Source organism: Chiloscyllium punctatum, chromosome 1, assembly GCF_047496795.1.
Source record: "Chiloscyllium punctatum isolate Juve2018m chromosome 1, sChiPun1.3, whole genome shotgun sequence".
In the NCBI taxonomy this organism is placed as follows: Eukaryota; Metazoa; Chordata; class Chondrichthyes; order Orectolobiformes; family Hemiscylliidae; genus Chiloscyllium; species Chiloscyllium punctatum.
Window position 1 is genome coordinate 29,297,434 of NC_092739.1, and position 19,790 is coordinate 29,317,223.

General features: G+C 41.6%; 1 protein-coding gene across 6 annotated transcripts in view; it reads right to left on the reverse strand.

The window, feature by feature from the left end:
• Nucleotides 1-19,790, reverse strand: part of LOC140485480 (5'-3' DNA helicase ZGRF1-like) — a 92,209-nt gene that overhangs the window by 68,570 nt on the left and 3,849 nt on the right. For all 6 annotated transcript variants that reach the window (XM_072584131.1, XM_072583781.1, XM_072583870.1 and 3 more), the window contains exons 2-8: nucleotides 10,015-10,088; nucleotides 9,638-9,718; nucleotides 6,982-7,041; nucleotides 6,655-6,840; nucleotides 5,026-6,547; nucleotides 4,842-4,931; nucleotides 1,448-1,527 (exon numbers count right to left, since the gene is read on the reverse strand). In XM_072584131.1, the coding sequence (XP_072440232.1) occupies nucleotides 1,448-1,527; nucleotides 4,842-4,931; nucleotides 5,026-6,547; nucleotides 6,655-6,840; nucleotides 6,982-7,041; nucleotides 9,638-9,718; nucleotides 10,015-10,035 (2,040 nt within the window). In that variant the 5' untranslated portion in view covers nucleotides 10,036-10,088. The remainder of the gene's footprint in view (nucleotides 1-1,447; nucleotides 1,528-4,841; nucleotides 4,932-5,025; nucleotides 6,548-6,654; nucleotides 6,841-6,981; nucleotides 7,042-9,637; nucleotides 9,719-10,014; nucleotides 10,089-19,790) is intronic.

A 19,790-nucleotide genomic window follows, 5' to 3' on the forward strand; every position in this document is an offset into this window, starting at 1 on the left:
AAAACTCTGGTGCGGCTGCAGTTGGGGTATTGCACGCAGTTCTGGTCACCACATTATAGGAAGAATGTGGAAGCTTTGCAAAGGGTTCAGAGGAGATTAGCTTGGATGTTGCCTGGTATGAAGGGAAGGTCCTTTGAGGAAAACTTAAGGCTGAGGCTGTTTTTGTGAAAGAAGCAAAGTTGAGAAGTGACTTAATTGAGCCATATAAGATAATCAGAGGGTTAGATTGGGTGGACAGTGGGAGTCCTTTTCCTCAGATGGTGATGGCTAGCACGATGAGGCATAACTTTAAATGGGAGGGGTGATAGATATAGGACAGATGTCAGAGGTATATTCTTGACTCAGAGCGTAGTAGGGGCGTATAACGTACTGCCTGCAACAGTCTATGCCAACTTTACGGGCACTTAAATGGCATTGGACAGGCATAAGGATGAGAATGGAATAGTGTAGGTTAAATGGGCTTCAGATTGTTGCACCACTTTGTGGAACCATCGAGGGATGAAGGGCCTGTACTGCGCTGTAATGTTCTATGTTAGTGAAAAACATCAAAAAGTTCTTCCAATACCACTGGATATCCAGGGTAAGGGGGGGGGGGGGGGGGGGGGGGCAAGTTGAATTGTATTATCGTGCCTAGAAATGCCATTTTTATTTGAGTTAATAGATATTAGCATACAAGTCAAACTTGGGTGTGGGTGTCATCATTGTTTAATTGTTGCCAGCATTCATCTGCAGCCCTCACTTTCTCCTCAGCATTTTATTACCCATCCCCAACTGCCATGGAGAAGGTGATGGTGAGCTGCCTTCATGAACCACTGCAGTCTTCAGGGACTTGGGGTCTCTTTCAGTGCTGTTCTGCATTGAACATGAACAGAAACACAGTGGTTAGCACTGCTGCCTCACAGCGCCAGAGACCTGGGTTCAATTCCCGCCTCAGGCGACTCTCTGTGTGGAGTTTGCCCGTTCTCCCTGTGTCTGCGTGGGTTTCCTCCGGGTGCTCCGGTTTCCTCCCACACTCCAAAGATGTGCAGGTCAGGTGAATTGGCCATGCTAAATTGCCCGTAGTGTTAGGTAAGGGGTAGATGTAGGGGTATGGGTGGGTTGCGCTTCGGCGGGTGCGGTGTGGACTTGTTGGGCCGAAGGGCCTGTTTCCACACTGTAAGTAATCTAATCTAATCTAAAAAAAACATCATTTTAAGGACCAGGTTGACTTAATGCCATAATGAACAGCATTATCTTTTATTTGAAGTTTTAATTTTGTTACAGTATGCATCTGGAAAAGAGCACTTAGTTGGTTTTGGGTACCACATTAGAGATATCAGCAGCAACTGCAGTTTGGAGGTGCATTTTGGTAATTTATATCTTTGTAAGTAACAGCTTATTCTTCTATGAAGATTGTGTTCCAGTTCTACGTGTAACACCTGGTTACCTAAAATGTACCATACTGTACCTTAGCTGGAGCACAGCTGTTTTGTGTGAGACAATTCCTCAAAGCAGGCAAAGAATGTTCCGTTGCAAATATTCTCAGAGCTAAGAGACAAACAGATGGCAGCAATTACTCACACACCAGATCCAGAAGTCATTACAGCAATAAGTAGCTGTGCATTTCATGAAAAGAATCAAAATATTCACTCCAAGATTTTGATCTTCTGTTGTTACACTAAATAAATATCTGTACAATTATTATAAACCATTATAAATTATACACCATTATAAATATCTGTACAATACAAAATTCCAAAATACGTTAGTTTACAATTAAAATTATTCATGTAAGACTATAAATACAGCAAAGGAGCATGGAGAATTTATGAAGAGAAGAATGCTTCTCAAAATATTAAAAGGATAACTGAGGTAGTTTACAATGAAACGTCTCACACAACTAGACTACCATAGCTTGTTTTGCTGAAATCAATTTCACAGATATTGTTTTTGAGTCTTCTGTATTATAATACTAACAGATTTGTTGTACATTTCTAGGAAGGCTATTAGTTTAACATAATTTCTACAGAGAAAGAATTGATACTTGGGTACACAGATCTACCACATGTACTGATTTTCTCCTCACATCCCATCCTTATTTTAAAATATAATAATGATGGTTACTGGGTCAAAATCTTGGAAGTTCAGACATAACAGCACTGTGGGAGTGTCTATCTGACACAGGCCACAATAATTCATGAAGACATTTCATCACATCGTTACATGGGCAATAAATGCTGCTCATACCAGTGAAACTGATAGCCAATGAATGAATAATGCATTCATGACAGATGATTTTAAATTTCAAGACCTGTCATTCCTGCCATAATAATGTTGAAAATCAATATTTTAAGCAAATGCTCACTTGCGCACACATACACAAAACGCAAACTCATACAGATATATACACACACAAAAGTCTTGTAAGCCAGTGCTTTGTTTATTCCCATACTCTCTTAATCAAATTGAATCATATAATTGTTCTTGTCTATTATTTCTTAATACTGAATGAAGACTGGTTACAGAAGAACCCAATTTGTTTCATCGTGGTGGAATGGAACATTGAAGGAGAAACTAGTACCCCAGTTGAAGAGCTACATTGACGGTTTGAGAACAGGAAGGCAGGATGGGAAATCTGATCAAAACACAGATTTGTCCAAGTTTGAAAATTTATTTTTAAACTGTGTTAGAGCTGCAAGAGAACTGTGGCCCCATTGTTTGCATGACCACAAAAAATGCCTCCTTCACTCCAGCTTTGGAGATTGGTAAGGGTATCACTTTTGATAACTACCCAAATTTATTCAAGCACAGCCTTTAAACTGAGACCCAGAGATTACAATTTCATATAGGACACAGATGTAATTAAAAAGCAACTAAATGAGCCATAAAAATGGCACACTCTCATGGCAAAGAAGAGAAATAAAGAAAGATTTCAAAAACAACTTGCTGCTGCAGTGGGTGAAGCAGTTTGGCCTGCTGCTCCAAAGATACAGGATCTGTTGATGAACTGACCACACGAGATAGATTCCCCCATTGTGGGACTTGTATGCAACTAGTGTTGTTCAGTATGCACCATTGCTTAATGTTTAATACCTTTAGAGGAATAATATCAAAGTTGTGGTGTTGATATCTATGCCAGACCCTTTAGACCAAATGAAGGGGTGTTACAATATGTTGCTCTTCCCCAATGATAAAATAGTTATTCAATTCTCAGAGAAAGGTATTGACCAATCAGAGTGATCTTGTTGGGTTTAAAATTTAAACACAACTTGGTAGTTAATCATTAATCATCATCGACTGGTGCATTCTACACAGCAAGGACTCCACCAATCAGAGTGCACTTACTACTTAATGAGCACTCTTCTCATAGCATATAAAAAACATTTTTACTTCATGTTTGTATTACTCGTGAATTGTCCTATTAAGTGCAACATGAAAAGCTTTGGCAACATGTGTGTTTTTTTTAGAGTAATATGCTTACTTTATTTAATTAAACTTTTTTTTTCTCCCCTGCACATGGGACTGAGTTATTCTACCCATACTGGATACTAGGTGAGTTGGCACAGTTGATGAAATGGCAAAAGCTGGTGAATGGAAGACATGGGTTGACACTAATTTGACATAACGGTTATGAGGGATGGTACTGGGGCATAGGTAGACATTGGGTGTTTGAGGGTGTGAAGGAGTACTGGACATTAGATAGCACAAGTTAGCATGTAGTAAGGGTACTGAGTGGGGTGTGGTGAGACTAAGAGGAATATTTTAAGTTTTAATCCACATGTTTAAGCTTTCAACATAGTTCTACATCGATCTCAAGCAGGCTTTTCACCCATCCCGCACCGGACATCTGCTTCTGGTCTTCCTGGATCACTGCAACAACTTCCAATTTAGCCCAATCTCTTCCTACATGCACCAAAACCGAAAAGTGCGAGCAGTAACTTTAAAGCTTGAGTTTGCAGAGTCAGCAATTGTCTTATCGCTGTGCAAAAGACCCATGAACAAATATAGGGGGTCACAAAATTAGTTTGACCTAAACTTAGAAAGATTAAAATCTGCATCATTAATTCTCCTAATAACTTAATTCTTTTGATGAACTGGTTCTCGTCATACTGCCTCTTATACAATATTGTTACATGATAATTGGTTGCTGCATTTCCCACATTGTGACTACACTTTTAAAAAAAAACTTCATTGCCTGTGAAGTGCTCGAAGAGATCTGGCAGTTGTGAAAAAACACCATCTGAATGCATAACGTTTTCATTTGGAACACATGCATACTTCTATAGAAGATACTTCTATCTTCCTTCTATAGCAAGTTGTACAATGATGTTTGAAGATTATGGCACATATTAAAACTGGTATTTATTCCAAAGATATCTGGTCGGCATGAATGAGTTGAACTGAAAGGTCTATTTCCATGCTGTATATGTCAATGACTCTATGACCTCCACCAGATCATCAAAAGTAATTTGTATGTACTCTAAGTGGACACTTTTAACTATCTTAGTGATAAACAAATCAACCTTTCACGCGAACAAAGATCAAATCAAGTGTCAGCAAAATTCAGACTTAAATCTTACAGTTATTTTGTGCATTTCATCAAAACAATGTATTATTTGCACATTTTCTTGTTTTTAGTTTTGAGAGAGGTTGTTTTAAACAAATAACTTATTTTAAAGTCATGATATTTTGTTTGATTTCTTTTAACAAAGTCACTCAAAATTGTTCCAAAATTCTTGTTTTCTGCAGCTTACAGCAATGGCTAATTGCAAATTAGATTTTCAAAGTTTAGTATTTGTATTGTATCTACTTTATACCAGGTAGTTTCTATGATATAAATCAATTTTGTTTTTGTTTCTCACCTCTGTTCATATTACAATGTGACAAACTATAGTTGCGGTTGAGGTCCATATCGTAATGGTGTTTTAAATCCACATTCTTGAAAATCATCCCTAAGAATGCAAGAAAAAAGATTAATTACCAATCACAACATATTTCACAGAATATACTTCTGAATAACTCACAAGAGGCTCCTTCTGAACTTACCTCCAGAGGCTCCTTCTGAACTAATAAATGTTTGTGCTTTATCCTTATTGACTGCATGATCTTTGAAACAGTTTTGTACATTTAGCTTCTCTAAGCTTTCAATTGCAGTGCGATGTTCAGATAAAGATTTCAGCAGCGTGATTGTATGTCCTTGAGCCGTAAGACAAGACTCATCAGCATTTATCCTGTTTTCTTGTATTTCCACTGCAGGTATCTCACATGCAACTAATGTATGTTTTTGAGAGAAAGCTTCAGCATTTGTAACAGTTCTGGGTTTGAGCTCAGTTTGACTTTTTTCATGCAAAATTTGATCTGAATCCCTTTCTTGAGGAACTGGTAATTGAGTTTCCAATTCTAAGTGCTTGGGTTCAGGGATTTCCATATCTTTGAGGAATGAGGGTACTTCTATGGGTTTTAAAGAGGAATTGCTAATGCTCAATGATGTTTGTGATAACATTTCAATTTCACTTCCATGCAAACCATCTGGGCCAATTTCATCCACATTAAATTCACCAAGTATATTGAAATTTATATCAGCAAAACTGTTTGTATCCACCATATCTGATTCAACAGGCATAACAGGCTTTATATAGTGTTCATCATCAGCAAGAGAAAACAACTCTCTGGGTGGACTATTCATTTTGACAGAACATTCTTCAGGTTTATCAATGTTTTTGTCCAGTGTTTCATCAACAGTAGCAATTGTCCAGACCTCCGGAGATACAGTTTGTGCATTTGTTGCTTGAACAATGGAATCTTCCTTTTCCTCACATTTTAGATACATTTCTTCAGTAATGTGGGAAGAATTTTCTCCACCTAAACTTTTGGACAAATTCACCTTAATACAATGATCTGTCTGGTAAGGTGATTCTGTGCTACAATGCTGTATCAATCCAGGATCTGCTTTTTCGTCAAGATCTCCAAAACTCTGATCAAAGCAGTTTTCCTGTTGATGGCCAATGGTATTATCTGCAACAAAGGTACTGCCATTATCAACCAACAGCGACCGTGGCTTAACTTCAAAGGGTTCTAAGTCATGACTGCTGGACACTGTTTTTGTTCCAAGTAATGCTAAGATCTGAGCTTTGCTCCTTTTATTCTCACGTACTAAGTCAGATTGGGAAGACAATCCTGGAGTGAAAGTTGGTGTAGTAGACTGGAGTGTTTCAGATATTCTTTCATTGCAATCTCCATAAGTAAATCCTGTACCTGTAGAATGAAAAGATCTAATTTCTTCATGGTGCCTCAGTTTCTCATTATAATTCAGTGTTGCTGGAGGCAATAATGAAAAGCCAGGCATCATTTCTATTGAGAGCTGATTCCTGGAAGTACAAGAGGAAGCTTCGGAAGCTAGAGCAGAGCAAGTTGAAGGTTCCCTTGTGTATAAAGTAGAAAAAAGGGGTGATGTGGCATAAATCTGAGGGAGTGAAAAATTTGGTGCCTGGGATTTCGTTGCTGCACTTGTTGTATCATTCTCCTCAATGGTTGGTTTCTTTGATATCTCCCGTGGTCCTTGAAAGCCCTGTAACAAAATTATAGTGTATCAAAAAAAAATCAAAAGTTTGTGGATATTCAAATGTATCTAAAGTACAATTAGTAATTAGAAAATAAATCAAAATCATTACATACAGTGTGTTTTCTTTTCAGACCGACAGGCAAGTGGCATCGAGGCAGGTTTGCAGGCATTATATTAGTTGTGGCAAGCTTTGCAACTTCCTTCTGACCAGAGCAATTGCCATCCTCATTCTTAGATATCTTTTCTTCTTCCACAGTAATCAAATATCGATCACTTTCAAAGTCATTGCCTGATCGTATCTATCAATATGAAAAGCTGTATCAAACAATGCCAAAATCCTTGATGTAATGTCAATGACTTTTTTTTGAAAAAGCAAATCAAGTGCATGCCTACTATTCCATTGTCACAACGCATCCATGAAATTCAACAAATATACTTACCTCTTCAAATTTAACAAATAGGTGATCCAGACAGAGACCTTTATCATCATACAAAGTGGCCTGAAAGTTAACAAAAGGAAAAAAGATGTAAAATTCCGCTTGCCCTCCAAGATTCCATGATCCCCATTTCAACGTTGCTAATTATGGGAATTGATTATTTATGAAACAACTATCCAGCGACCAAAAACAGAAGTTAACCAAGAGAACAAAGACAATTTGGATTGAAGACATTGAGCAATTTATTGCTAACATTGTTTACCACATACAAATGCATTGTTGCACCTTTGTTTTGAAATTTCAGATTGTGTCAGAACTGAAAGAATCCTGAAAACAACATTGATGCACTGCAGTCCTATCAAATTATTGCTAATGAAAATGATAACATTCTGTTGAAGATTAAAGCATTAATGTATCATTTTTGTTTCTAATGGAAAGGAATCAGTTTTAGTTTGAGTACTCTATATAAAAAAAAACACATATAATTTATAACATGAAGCTATAAAAGTGGATATTTAATCACAACAGGCTTCGTACAATCCAGAAAGCACGAGCACATTCCTTAATCAATGATTCATCACTATGTGTTGATTCAGTCAATGTTTCATTACACTGTTGTTGACACAATAAGGAAGATACATCCATTTAACAGTGACTTCCACTATTACATCATTTTCCATTTAAATGTATTGCTAAATTCATCTCACTCTATATGGAATTCAATGGTCACAGAGATTTTAAGCACAATACTTACATAATAAATTGCCATAAATGAATAACAGATCCTATTATGTTTGTTTATTTAATCTGTAACTAAGGAAAAGATTCCTATTCCAAAACACATTGAGGACATGACATAAATAAACACATAGGCAGTGAGTCCAACAATAAAAAAACACATGCTAACAATAACTTTAATTCACAATTTCTCTCATCAATTCTGTACAATATATCCAATATAACATTCAATATAATATTCACACCATTCTTATATACACATCCTCTCTCTGTCATTCTCCCTTCTTTTTCCATTTCTTTCACAGTTGCCTCAACTCTCTTGACTATTCATTCTTTCCAGTCTCTTTCAATGAAATTAGAATCCCTACAGTGTGGAAACAGGCCCTTTGGCCAAACAAGTCCACATTGACCCTCCAAACAGTAACACACCCAGACCCAATCCCCAACCCTATTATCCTATATTTGCCCCTGACTAATGCACCTAACCTACACATCCCTGAACACTATGGGCAACTGAGAATGGCCAGTTCATCTAACCTACATTTCTTTGGATTGTGGGAAGAAACTGGATCATCCAGAGGAAACCCATGCAGACACAGAGAGGATGCATAAACTCCACACAGGCAGTCACCCAAGAGTGGAATCGAACCCGGGGCCCTGGCCCTGTGATGCAGCAGTGCTAACCACTGAGCCAGCTTGCCACTGTGTCCTGTGTGACATTCAGTCACACAAGGAGGATTCTTGTCCAATCAGATTTTGTCCGAATATCCTGTACATGAATTCTGTACACCATTGTCTTGTGTAATGATTCTATTCTCACTGTCAGTTTGTTCAATGGTGAAATCTCTGCAAATATCTAAATGTGTAACGAACCTAATTCCAGTTTACACATCAGGTCTTATGGGAAAATCTGATTCACTTAACAATGTTTCTCTTAAAGGTACACTTTTCAGGAGCACAACTATGACACTAAGTGAGAAATTACTGACCAGCAACACCACCCTGATGAATTAATTCATAATGTCACAGATTATAATGCTAACATTTCATTTGATTCACTATTTGTGGTAACTTAATTGATTTCAGGTAAAATGGCAGTTCTATTCTCAAACTGGCATTAAAGACCACAAGCCAGCAATGTCTGCTGGAAGAGTATGGTCTGAACGGTGGACTTAGAGGTGATCATCCTGTACTGAAAAGTCCCATGAACATTGAGTCACACAAGAAGGATAGTTACTTGAGTGATGCAACATATGGTGGTCCACCCTCTGTAGAGGTATAACTCAGCAGAGAATTGGTACTTCAGAAGAGACAAAATGGGGAAGACATAAAAAGTAAATAGTTATGAATGAAAATGGACAACCACAGTACACTACCAATTAAATCATGTTTTACATGCCACATTATTTTTATGAAATCTTATGTGCAATATGAAATCTAAATCATCAGTAATATAAAACTGGGCGGCACGGTGGCACAGTGGTTAGCACTGCTGCCTCACAGCACCAGAGACCCGGGTTCAATTCCTGCCTCAGGCGACTCTCTGTGTGGAGTTTGCACATTCTCCCCGTGTCTGCGTGGGTTTCCTCCAGGTGCTCCGGTTTCCTCTCACAGTCCAAAAATGTGCAGGTTAGATGAATTGGCCATGTTAAATTGCCCATAGTGTTAGGTGTAGGGGAATGGGTCTGGGTGGGTGCGCTTCGGCGGGTCGGTGTGGACTTGTTGGGCTGAAGGGCCTGTTTCCACACTGTAAGTAATCTAATAAAATAATCTAATCTAATAAAACTTTCAATCTATTAGACTTCAAAGCATTAAAACAAAATACTTAGAAATAAAATTAAACTGCCATAACTATATATTCCTTGTATTTTTATGTGACACAGCATATACATTATAGTATTTCACTGTTTGCTGAACAAACCTTATTTCCAGAAGAACTGGTCTTTAAAATGCCATCATGCCATTTCTTTGCTTTTTTTGTTTTTTGATTTGTATAGAGCACCTGGAATTGAAAAAAAAGAAACAAAGATTGACTCTTCAAATGATGAATATTCTTTGCAGTAAAAATCTGTTGTTTGAACTGCTAGGTAACGAGGGTTTCTGTAAATTTCATAACAATTGAAGAAAACGCATCCAAGTGTGAACAAACAGAGGGAAATAAACAGTGGAATCTGGTCTGCCAAATAAATATTGCAACTGGCCCACAGCAGATAAAAGTTAATTTTAAAGGAAAATTTAAACTTTAAACTGAATTTTAATTTATCAATGAACACAAGCTAATAAATTTGTTTTACTTACAACAAACTCACGGCAAGACATTTTACTTCATATTTTCTAGTTACCAGGTCACTTGCAGCACGGTTTAATTTTATCTGCCATAAATAAACAAACAGGAATTTTATGTGCATATATGTTCAACAATTATTTTACTAAAGGCTGACTAAAGCATCTGACTTGCATTGCATCATTTTGAACGTTCTTAGCACAGGAATCCACGCAGAAACCAGCAAAGAGGTGCAGTGGAGAAAATACAAATCTCCCTTTTAAGACAATTTGCCATGTGGTGAATTCAGAAATCCAGTCTGAATGTTCATTAGTCGGTGAATCAGCAATTGGGTAAGTAAGTGAGATGGGTCAGTGGATGAGGTAGGTAAATGTAGCTGAGAGGGTTGGTGCATGAGATGGATAGGAGAGATAATTGGAGGATGTAGGAGAATAGTTGACTGGAGAGGACGGAGTGAGTCAGAAGAAGAAATGGATGAATGTAATCTGATGGTAGTTGGACCAGTCATATAAAATACTGTCACTATAAGAGCAGGTCAGAACCTAGGAATTATGCAGCAAGTATCTCAGTTACTGTCTCCACCATCTACAAGGCACAAGCCAGGTGTTGGAATATCATCCACCCGCCTGGATGGATGGACAACAGTTAAGACACTGAATACCATCCAGGGCAAAGCAGTACATTTGTTTTGTACCTATATCGACCACCTTCAATACTCACTCTCTTTACCACCATACACAAGGTGCACTACAACAACTTTCACAGCACTTTTCAAACTCAGGAGCTCTACCATCTAAAAGGATAAGAACATAGGTGCATGGAAACACTACAACCTGTAAGATCTCTTCTCAGCCACACAACATGCTGACCAGGAGCTATAGTGCCATACCCATACTGTTGGTAGGATAAAATCATGAAACTCCCTTCCATACAGTACTGCAGTGTACCTACAATGGATGGACCACAGCATAAATGTAACTCACCACCAGCTTCTCAAAGCTAATTAAGGATGAGTAACAAATGTTGGCCCTGCCATCCATGCTTAAATCCTGCAAAGGAATATTATAAAAATTTGAGTGGGAGCAGCGGCCGAGGAAAAACGAACCCGGGAGACTACAGCTAAGGTAAGACAGTTTGTTTCAAAATTACTTACCTGTAGCGGGCAGCGGAAGTGAGGTTGGAGCGCATAGCTGGGCGGGAAGGCAAGTGATTAGTATTTGAGTGGGTGTGTTCTAGACCCCAGGTCCTACTTTCGTAGGGCCTCCCTCCCACCCTCCTCCTCTAACCTAACTTTAAAGTCCACAGGTTATTGACTCAGTGTTCTTGTTTTTGGAGACAGTGTACAGTCATGGCAGCGCAGGCGGTGGAATGTTCCTCCTGCAGGATGTTTGAGGTAGGGGTGACCACCGATACTCCTGCCGACTTCGTGTGCAGGAAATGCAGTCAGATCCTGATCCTCACCGAACGAGTTAGGGAACTGGAACTGGAGCTGGATGAGCTGAGGATTATTCGAGAGGCTGAGAGGGTGATCGATAGAAGCTACAGGGACATAGTTACGCCGGAGAACAGAGGTAGCTGGGTAACAGTTAGAGGTGGGAAGGGGAAGAAGCAGGCAGTGAAGGGTTCCCCTGTGGTCGTTCCCCTAAAAAATAAGTATACAGCTTTGGAAACTGTTGGGGGGGACAGCCTTGCAGGTGTAAGCTGCAGTGAAGGGGTCTGTGGCTCTGAGATTCAGAAGGGAAAGGGGGAGAAGAGGAGAGCGCTAGTTATAGGGGACTCTCTAGTTAGAGGGACGGACAGGCGGTTCTGTGGACATGGGCGAGACTCTCGGATGGTTTGTTGCCTCCCGGGTGCTAGGGTCCGAGACATCTCGGACCGTGTCTTCAGAATCCTTAAGGGGGAGGGTGTGCAGCCAGAAGTCGTGGTACACATTGGCACCAACGACATAGGTAGGAAGAGGGGTGGGGAGGTCATTCAAGAGCTCAAGGAGTTAGGCTGGAAGCCAAAAGCTAGGACAGACAGAGTCGTCATCTCTGGGTTGTTGCCGGTGCCACGTGACAGAGAGGCAAAGAATAGGGAGAGAGTGCAGTTGAACACGTGGCTGCAAGGATGGTGTAGGAGGGAGGGCTTCAGATATTTGGACAATTGGACTGCATTCTGGGGAAGGTGGGACCTGTACAAACAGGATGGGTTGCACCTGAACCAGAAGGGCACCAATATCCTGGGGGGTAGGTTTGCTAGCACTCTTCGGGGGGGTTTAAACTAATTTGGCAGGGGGATGGGTACCGGACTTGTAGTCCAGCAAGTAAGCTAGCTGTGTGTCAGGATGTCCAAGACTGTAGGGAGGCTGTGAAGAAGGTAGCACTGACAGGGACTACTTGCGGACACAGAGATGGGCTCAAGTGCGTATACTTCAATGCAAGGAGTATCAGAAATAAGGTGGGTGAACTTAAGGCGTGGATCGGTACCTGGGACTACGATGTTGTGGCCATCACGGAAACATGGATAGATGAGGGACAGGAATGGCTGTTGGAGGTTCCTGGTTACAGATGTTTCAGTAAGATTAGGGAGGGTGGTAAAAAAGGAGGGGGGGGTGGCATTGCTAATTAGAAATGGTATAACGGCTGCAGAAAGGAAGTTTGAGGGGGATCTGCCTCTGGAGGTAGTATGGGCTGAAGTCAGAAATAGGAAAGGTGCAGTCACCTTGTTGGGTGTTTATTATAGGCCCCCCAATAGCAGCAGAGATGTGGAGAAACAGATTGGGAAACAGATTTTGGAAAGGTGCAGAAGCCACAGGGTCGTAGTCATGGGCGACTTCAACTTCCCAAATATTGATTGGAAGCTCTTTAGATCAAGTAGATTGGATGGGGCGGTGTTTGTGCAGTGCGTCCAGGAAGCTTTTCTAACGCAGTATGTAGATTGTCCAACCAGAGGGGAGGCCATATTGGATTTGGTACTCGGTAATGAACCGGGACAAGTGGTGGGCTTGTTAGTGGGTGAATATTTTGGTGATGGTGACCACAATTCTGTGACTTTCACCTTGGTTATGGAAAGATATAGGTGCGCACAACAAGGAAGTTTTTACAATTGGGGGAAGGGAAATTACGATGCTGTAAGACAGGATTTGAGGAGCATACGTTGGGAGCATAGGCTGTCAGGGAAGGATGTGGTGGAAATGTGGAACTTTTTCAAGGAGCAGATACGATGTGTCCTTGATATGTATGTACCGATCAGGCAGGAAAGAAATGGTCGTGTGAGGGAGCCTTGGTTGACGAGGGAGGTTGAATGTCTAGTAAAGAGGAAGAAGGAGGCTTACATAAGGTTGAGGAAACAAGGTTCAGACAGAGCAGTGGAGGGATACAGGATAGCCAGAAGGGACCTGAAGAAAGGGATTAGGAGAGCTAAGAGAGGGCATGAAAAATCCTTGGCGGATAGGATCAAGGATAACCCCAAGGCATTCTATGCGTATGTGAGAAACCTGAGAATGACGAGAACGAGCGTAGGTCCGATCAAGGACAGTGGTGGGAGACTGTGTATTGAGTCGGAAGAGATAGGAGAGGTCTTGAACAAGTACTTCTCTTCAGTATTTACGAACGAGAGGGACCGTATTGTTGAAGAGGAGAGTGTGAAACGGACTGATAAGCTAGAAGAGATACCTGTTAGGAAGGAAGATGTGTTGGACATTTTGAACAACTTGAGGATAGACAAGTCCCCCGGGCCTGACGGGATATATCCTAGGATTATGTGGGAAGCAAGAGAGGAAATTGCAGTACCGTTGGCAATGATCTTCTCGTCTTCACTGGCAACGGGGGTGGTACCAGGGGACTGGAGAGTAGCGAATGTTGTGCCCCTGTTCAAAAAAGGGAACAGGGATAACCTCGGGAATTACAGGCCAGTTAGTCTTACTTCTGTGGGAGGCAAAGTAATGGAAAGGGTACTGAGGGATAGGATTTACGAGTATCTGGAAAGACACTGCTTGATTAGGGACAGCCAGCACGGATTTGTGAAGGGTAGGTCTTGCCTTACAAGTCTTATTGAATTCTTCGAGGAGGTGACCAAGCATGTGGATGAGGGTAGAGCAGTGGGTGTAGTGTACATGGATTTTAGTAAGGCATTTGATAAGGTTCCCCATGGTAGGCTTATGCGGAAAGTCAGGAGGCATGGGATAGAGGGAAATTTGGCCAATTGGATAGAAAACTGGCTAACCGGTCGAAGTCAGAGAGTGGTGGTAGATAGTAAATATTCAGCATGGAGTCCAGTTACAAGTGGAGTTCCGCAGGGATCAGTTCTGGGTCCTCTGCTGTTTGTAATTTTTATTAATGACTTAGATGAGGGAGTCGAAGGGTGGGTCAGTAAATTTGCAGATGATACAAAGATAGGTGGAGTTGTGGACAGTGAGGAGGGCTGTTGTCGGCTGCAGAGGGACTTAGATATGATGCAGAGCTGGGCTGAGGAGTGGCAGATGGAGTTCATCCCTGCCAAGTGTGAGGTTGTCCATTTTGGAAGAACAAATAGGAATGCGGAATACAGGGTTAATGGTAGGGTTCTTGGTCAGGTGGAGGAACAGAGGGATCTTGGGGTCTATGTACATAGATCTTTGAAGGTTGCCACTCAGGTGGATAGAGTTTGTAAGAAGGCCTATGGAGTATTAGCGTTCATTCGCAGAGGGATTGAATTCAAGAGTCGTGAAGTGATGTTGCAGCTGTACAGGACTTTGGTTAGGCCACATTTGGAGTACTGTGTGCAGTTCTGGTCGCCTCACTTTAGGAAAGATGTGGAAGCTTTGGAGAGGGTGCAGAGAAGATTTACCAGGATGTTGCCTGGAATGGAGAGTAGGTCATACGAGGATAGGTTGAGAATTCTCGGCCTTTTCTCGTTGGAACGGCGAAGGATGAGGGGTGACTTGATAGAGGTTTATAAGATGATCAGAGGAATAGATAGAGTAGACAGTCAGAAACTTTTTCCCCGGGTACAACAGAGTGTTACAAGGGGACATAAATTTAAGGTGAAGGGTGGAAGGTATAGGGGAGATGTCAGGGGTGGGTTCTTTACCCAGAGAGTGGTGGTGGCATGGAATGCGCTGCCCGTGGGAGTGGTAGAGTCAGATTCATTGGCGACCTTTAAGCGGCATTTGGATAGGTACATGGATGGGTGCTTAATCTAGGTTAGAAGTTCGGCACAACATCGTGGGCCGAAGGGCCTGTTCTGTGCTGTATTGTTCTATGTTCTATGTTCTATACTGAAATGGAAATAAGCAGTCTTTGTTGTGGGGCAGATTTGGGGTTGGTACCACATACAGGAGATACAGTAGAGAAAGATGCAAGTTTTGGGCTAATGTAGGTGGCAGGAAGTTGGGAGAAGTTGGATAGAGGAAACTGTAGTAAGCAGCAGAGATAGTTCATTGGATATTCTCAATCCAAGTGCCAAAGAAGTTCACAAGCTCCTCAACCACATAGCATAGCAAGTACAATAAATATTTAAAACTTTAAAGAGGGACTGAAAAAAAATGTCATCTTGCAAAATTCAGCATTGTGTTCGGACTTGTTTATGAGTTTATTTTTTATTTCAGATGAGCCTCATGCATAATTTGCAGATTAAGTTATACGGTTCCAAAAATCATGATATTCAGAATGGTCATTTATATTCTTTTGCATGTACATCACTGATAAAAGGGCAAACTCAATTTGTATGATACTTTACTAATAAATCTCAACTAAATCTATTACTAATAATACTTCTCCAATAAATCCCAAACATCACCTATTCATGCGATCACTGAGATTGCCTCCATAAGAAGAGGCCATTTGCCAGCTCAAGCTTGCTCTGCTACTCAATAAGCTCATCGTTGATCGATTTGCCATCTTAGCTTGTTTTTCCCTCTCTGTTCCCCATAGCCCTTGACTCCCTTACAGATCAAATACCTATCGAACTCAGCCTTGAATGTAATAATGAACCATCATCTTCTGATCTTGCAGACAGAATTCCAAAGATGAACAGTCTTCACAAAAAAAGAATCCTTGTCTTTATTCTGAAACTGTGCTCCCGAGCGAGCAGAAATATTCCTGCAGCATCAAGCCTACTTATTCTCTAATATGTTTCACAAATTCAGTTGCCAGCAGCAGGAAGAGTGGGAGCTTGGATCAGGGGCCTGTTGGAAAGGCGAGCCACTGATTTAAAACTTTAAATGTTTACCTCAAGCGTCGGCGGCGGCAGCACCTCGGGGAGCAGAGGTTTCAGGGAAAGGAAGGACTTTTTTTTCTCCTCAGCTCTTTCAGTGAGTGTTTCCTAAACCCGAGACCCTACCCTTAAAGGGGCTCCCACCATTCACCTCCTCTAACCTTATACAGCAGCGACATATCAGGTAAGCTTCTCTGCTTTTTTATTTACATTCTGATAAGGGGACTAGCAGGGAGGCAGTGCAGGGAAAGGAATGTTCCTCCTGCATGATGTTTGAGGTGAGGGACACCATTAGTATCCCATCCAAGTGGATCTGCAGGAAGTGCACCCAACTCTTGCTCCTCCAAGACCATGTTACGGAACTAGAGCAGGAGCTGGATGAACTTTGGATCATTCGGGAGGCAGAGGCTGTGATAGATAAGAGTTGTACATAGTTACTCCTATGCACAAAGAAAGCTGGGTAACTGTTAGAAGGAGGAGAAAACAGTCAGTGCAGGAATCCCCTGTGGTCATTCTCCTGAAAAACAAGTATACTGTTTGGATATTGTTTGGACAACTTATCAGGGGCATGCAATGGGGTGCAGGTCTCTGGAACAGAGCCTGTCCCTGTTGCACAGAAGGGAAGCGGGGAAATGAGGAGAGTGTTAGTCATTGGGGACCCAATAGTGAGAGGGTCAGATAGAAGGTTTGTTGGGAACGTAAGAGCCTCATGGTTAGTGTGTTGCCTCCCAGATGCCATGGTCCATGATGTCTTGGATCGTATCTTTGGGGTGCTGAAGGGAGAGCGTGACCAGCCCCAAGTCGTGATCCACATGGGTACCAATGACATAGGTAGAAAGAGGGATAGGGATGTAAGGCAGGATTTCAGGGAGCTAGGGTTGAATCTCAGAGTGAGAACAAACAGAGTTGTTATCTCTGAATTGTTACCCCGCGCCACGTGAGTGCGAGGCAAAGAACAGGGAGAGATATCACTTGAACACGTGGCTGCAGGGATGGTGCAGGAGGTGGAGTTTCAGGATTATGGATAATTGGGGCTCATTCTGGGGAAGGTGGGACCTCTACAAACAGGACGGTATTCACTTCAACCAGGGGAGTACTAATATCCTGGATAGGAAACTTGCTCGTGCTATTCAGATGGGTTTAAACTAGCTCAACAGGGGTTTGGAACTTGTGTTCCAGTACACAGTGGATGAGAGTAAGGAGGACATGGACAGGATTTCATGGTCACAGGAGTGTGCTGGCAGACAGCAAGCTGGTTTGAATTGTGCCTACTTCAACACCAGGAGTATCCAGAATAAAGTAGATGAGCTTGCAGCATGGATAGGTACCTGGGACTTCGATGTTGTGGCCATTACTAAGACATGGAAAGAGCAAGGTCAGGAATGGATGTTGCAGGTTCCAGGGTTTAGATCCTTCATTAAGATCAAGGAAAGTGGTAAAAGGGGAGAGGTGTGGCTTTGTTAGTCAAGGACAGTATAATGGTGGCTGAAAGAGCTTTTGACGAGGATGTCTACTGGGGTAGTATGGGCTGAGGTTAGAAACAAGAGAGGAGAGGTCACACTGCTGGGAGTTTTTTATGGCCTCCGCAAAGTCCAGGGATGTGGAAGTGAGGATTGGCAAATTGATTCTGGGCAGGAGTGATTGGAACAGGGTGGTCATTATGGGGGACTTTTTAACTTCCCCAACATTGACTGGAAATGTTATAATTCTAGTACGTTGGATCGATTAGTTTTTGTCCAATGTGTACAGGAGGGTTTCCTGACACAGTATGTCAAAGGGCCGACAAGAGGGGAGGCCCCATTGGATCTGCTACTTGGTAATGAACAAGGCCAGGTGTTTGATTTAGTGATAGGTGAGCACTTTGGAGAGAGTAACCATAATTCAGTTACGTCAACTTTAGCGATAGAAATGGAGAGGTGCCTGTCACAAAGCAAGAGTTATAGATGGGGGAAAGACAATTATAATGTGATTAGGCAAGTCTTAGGAGGCACAGAATGAGGCAACAAAATGCAGGGGATGGGGACAATTGAAATGTAGAGCTGGTTTAAAGAACAGTATTATGTGTCCCTGTCAGGCAAGGAGGAAGTGATAAGGTAAGGGAACCATGGTTTACTAAAGACATTGTATCTCTTGTTAAGCGGAAGAGGGAGGCTTATGTGATGTTGAGGTGAGATGGTTCAGATGAAGCGATGGAGAGTTACAGAGTAGCTGAGAGGATTTAAAGAGAGAATTAAGAAGAGCGAGGAGGGAACATGAGCAGTTTTTAACAGATAGAATAAAGATTAGATTAGATTACTTACAGTGTGGAAACAAGCCCTTCGGCCCAACAAGTCCACACCAACCCGCCGAAGCGCAACCCACCCAGATTTATTCCCCTACATTTACCCCTAACACTACGGGCAATTTAGCATGGCCAATTCACCTAACTTGCACATTTTTCGACTATGGGAGGAAACCTGAGCACCCGGAGGAAACCCACGCAGACATGGGGAGAATGTGCAAACCCTCAAGCTTTCTATTGATATGTGAGGAATAGAAGGATGACTATGGTAGCAATAGGGCCTGTCAAAGACAGAAGTGGAAGTTGTATATGGACCCTGTGAGATCGGAGAGGTGAAAAACATATATTTCACATCTGTTTTCACTCACAAAAAGGATAATATTGTAGAGGTGAAGACTGAGATATGGGCTATTAGATTTGAAAGGATTGAGCTTAGTAAGGAGGTGTTATCAATTCTAAAAGGTGTGAAAGTAGATAAATCTCCTGCGCCAATTGGGATTTTTCCGAGAATTCTCTGGGAAGCTAGGAAGGAGACAGCTGAGCCTTTGGCCCTCATCTTAGAGTCGTCATTGTCTACAGATTTAGTACCAGAGGACTGGAGATTGCAAATGTTGTACCATTGTTCAAGAAGGGCAGTAGAGATAATCCAGGTAATTATAGACCAGTGAACCTTACTTCTGTTGTAGGAAAAGTTTTGGAAAGAATTATAAGAGATAGGATTTATAATCATCTAGCAAGCAACAATTTGATTGGAAATAGTCAATATGGATTCATCAAGGGCAGGTCATGCCTCACAAACCTCATTGAGTTTTTTGAGAAGGTGACCGAGCATGTGGATGAGGGTAGGGCAGTTGACATGGTGTACATGGACTTCAGTAAAGCCTTTGATAAGGTTCCAATGGTAGGCTACTGGAGAAAATGCAGAGGCATGAGATTGAATGTGATTTAGCAGTTTGGATTAGAAACTAACTTTCTGAAAGAAGGCAACAGGTGATGGTTGATGGAAAATATTCAGTCTGGAGTCCAGTTCCTAGTGGTGTGCCTCACGGATTTGTTTTAGGACCATTGCTGTGTGTCATTTTTATAAATGACTTGGACGCAGGCTTAGGAGGATGGGTTAGTAAGTTTGCAGATGATACTAAAGTCGGTGGAGTGGTGGACGTAGTGGAAGAATGTTGCAGGTTGCAGGGGGACTTGGATAAACTGCAGATTTGGGCTGAAAGGTGGCAAATAGAGTTTAATGGAGATAAATGTGAAGTGACTCATTTTGGGAAGAATAACAGGAAGGCAGAATCCTGGGTCAATGGAAAGATCCTTGGTAGTGTGGATGTG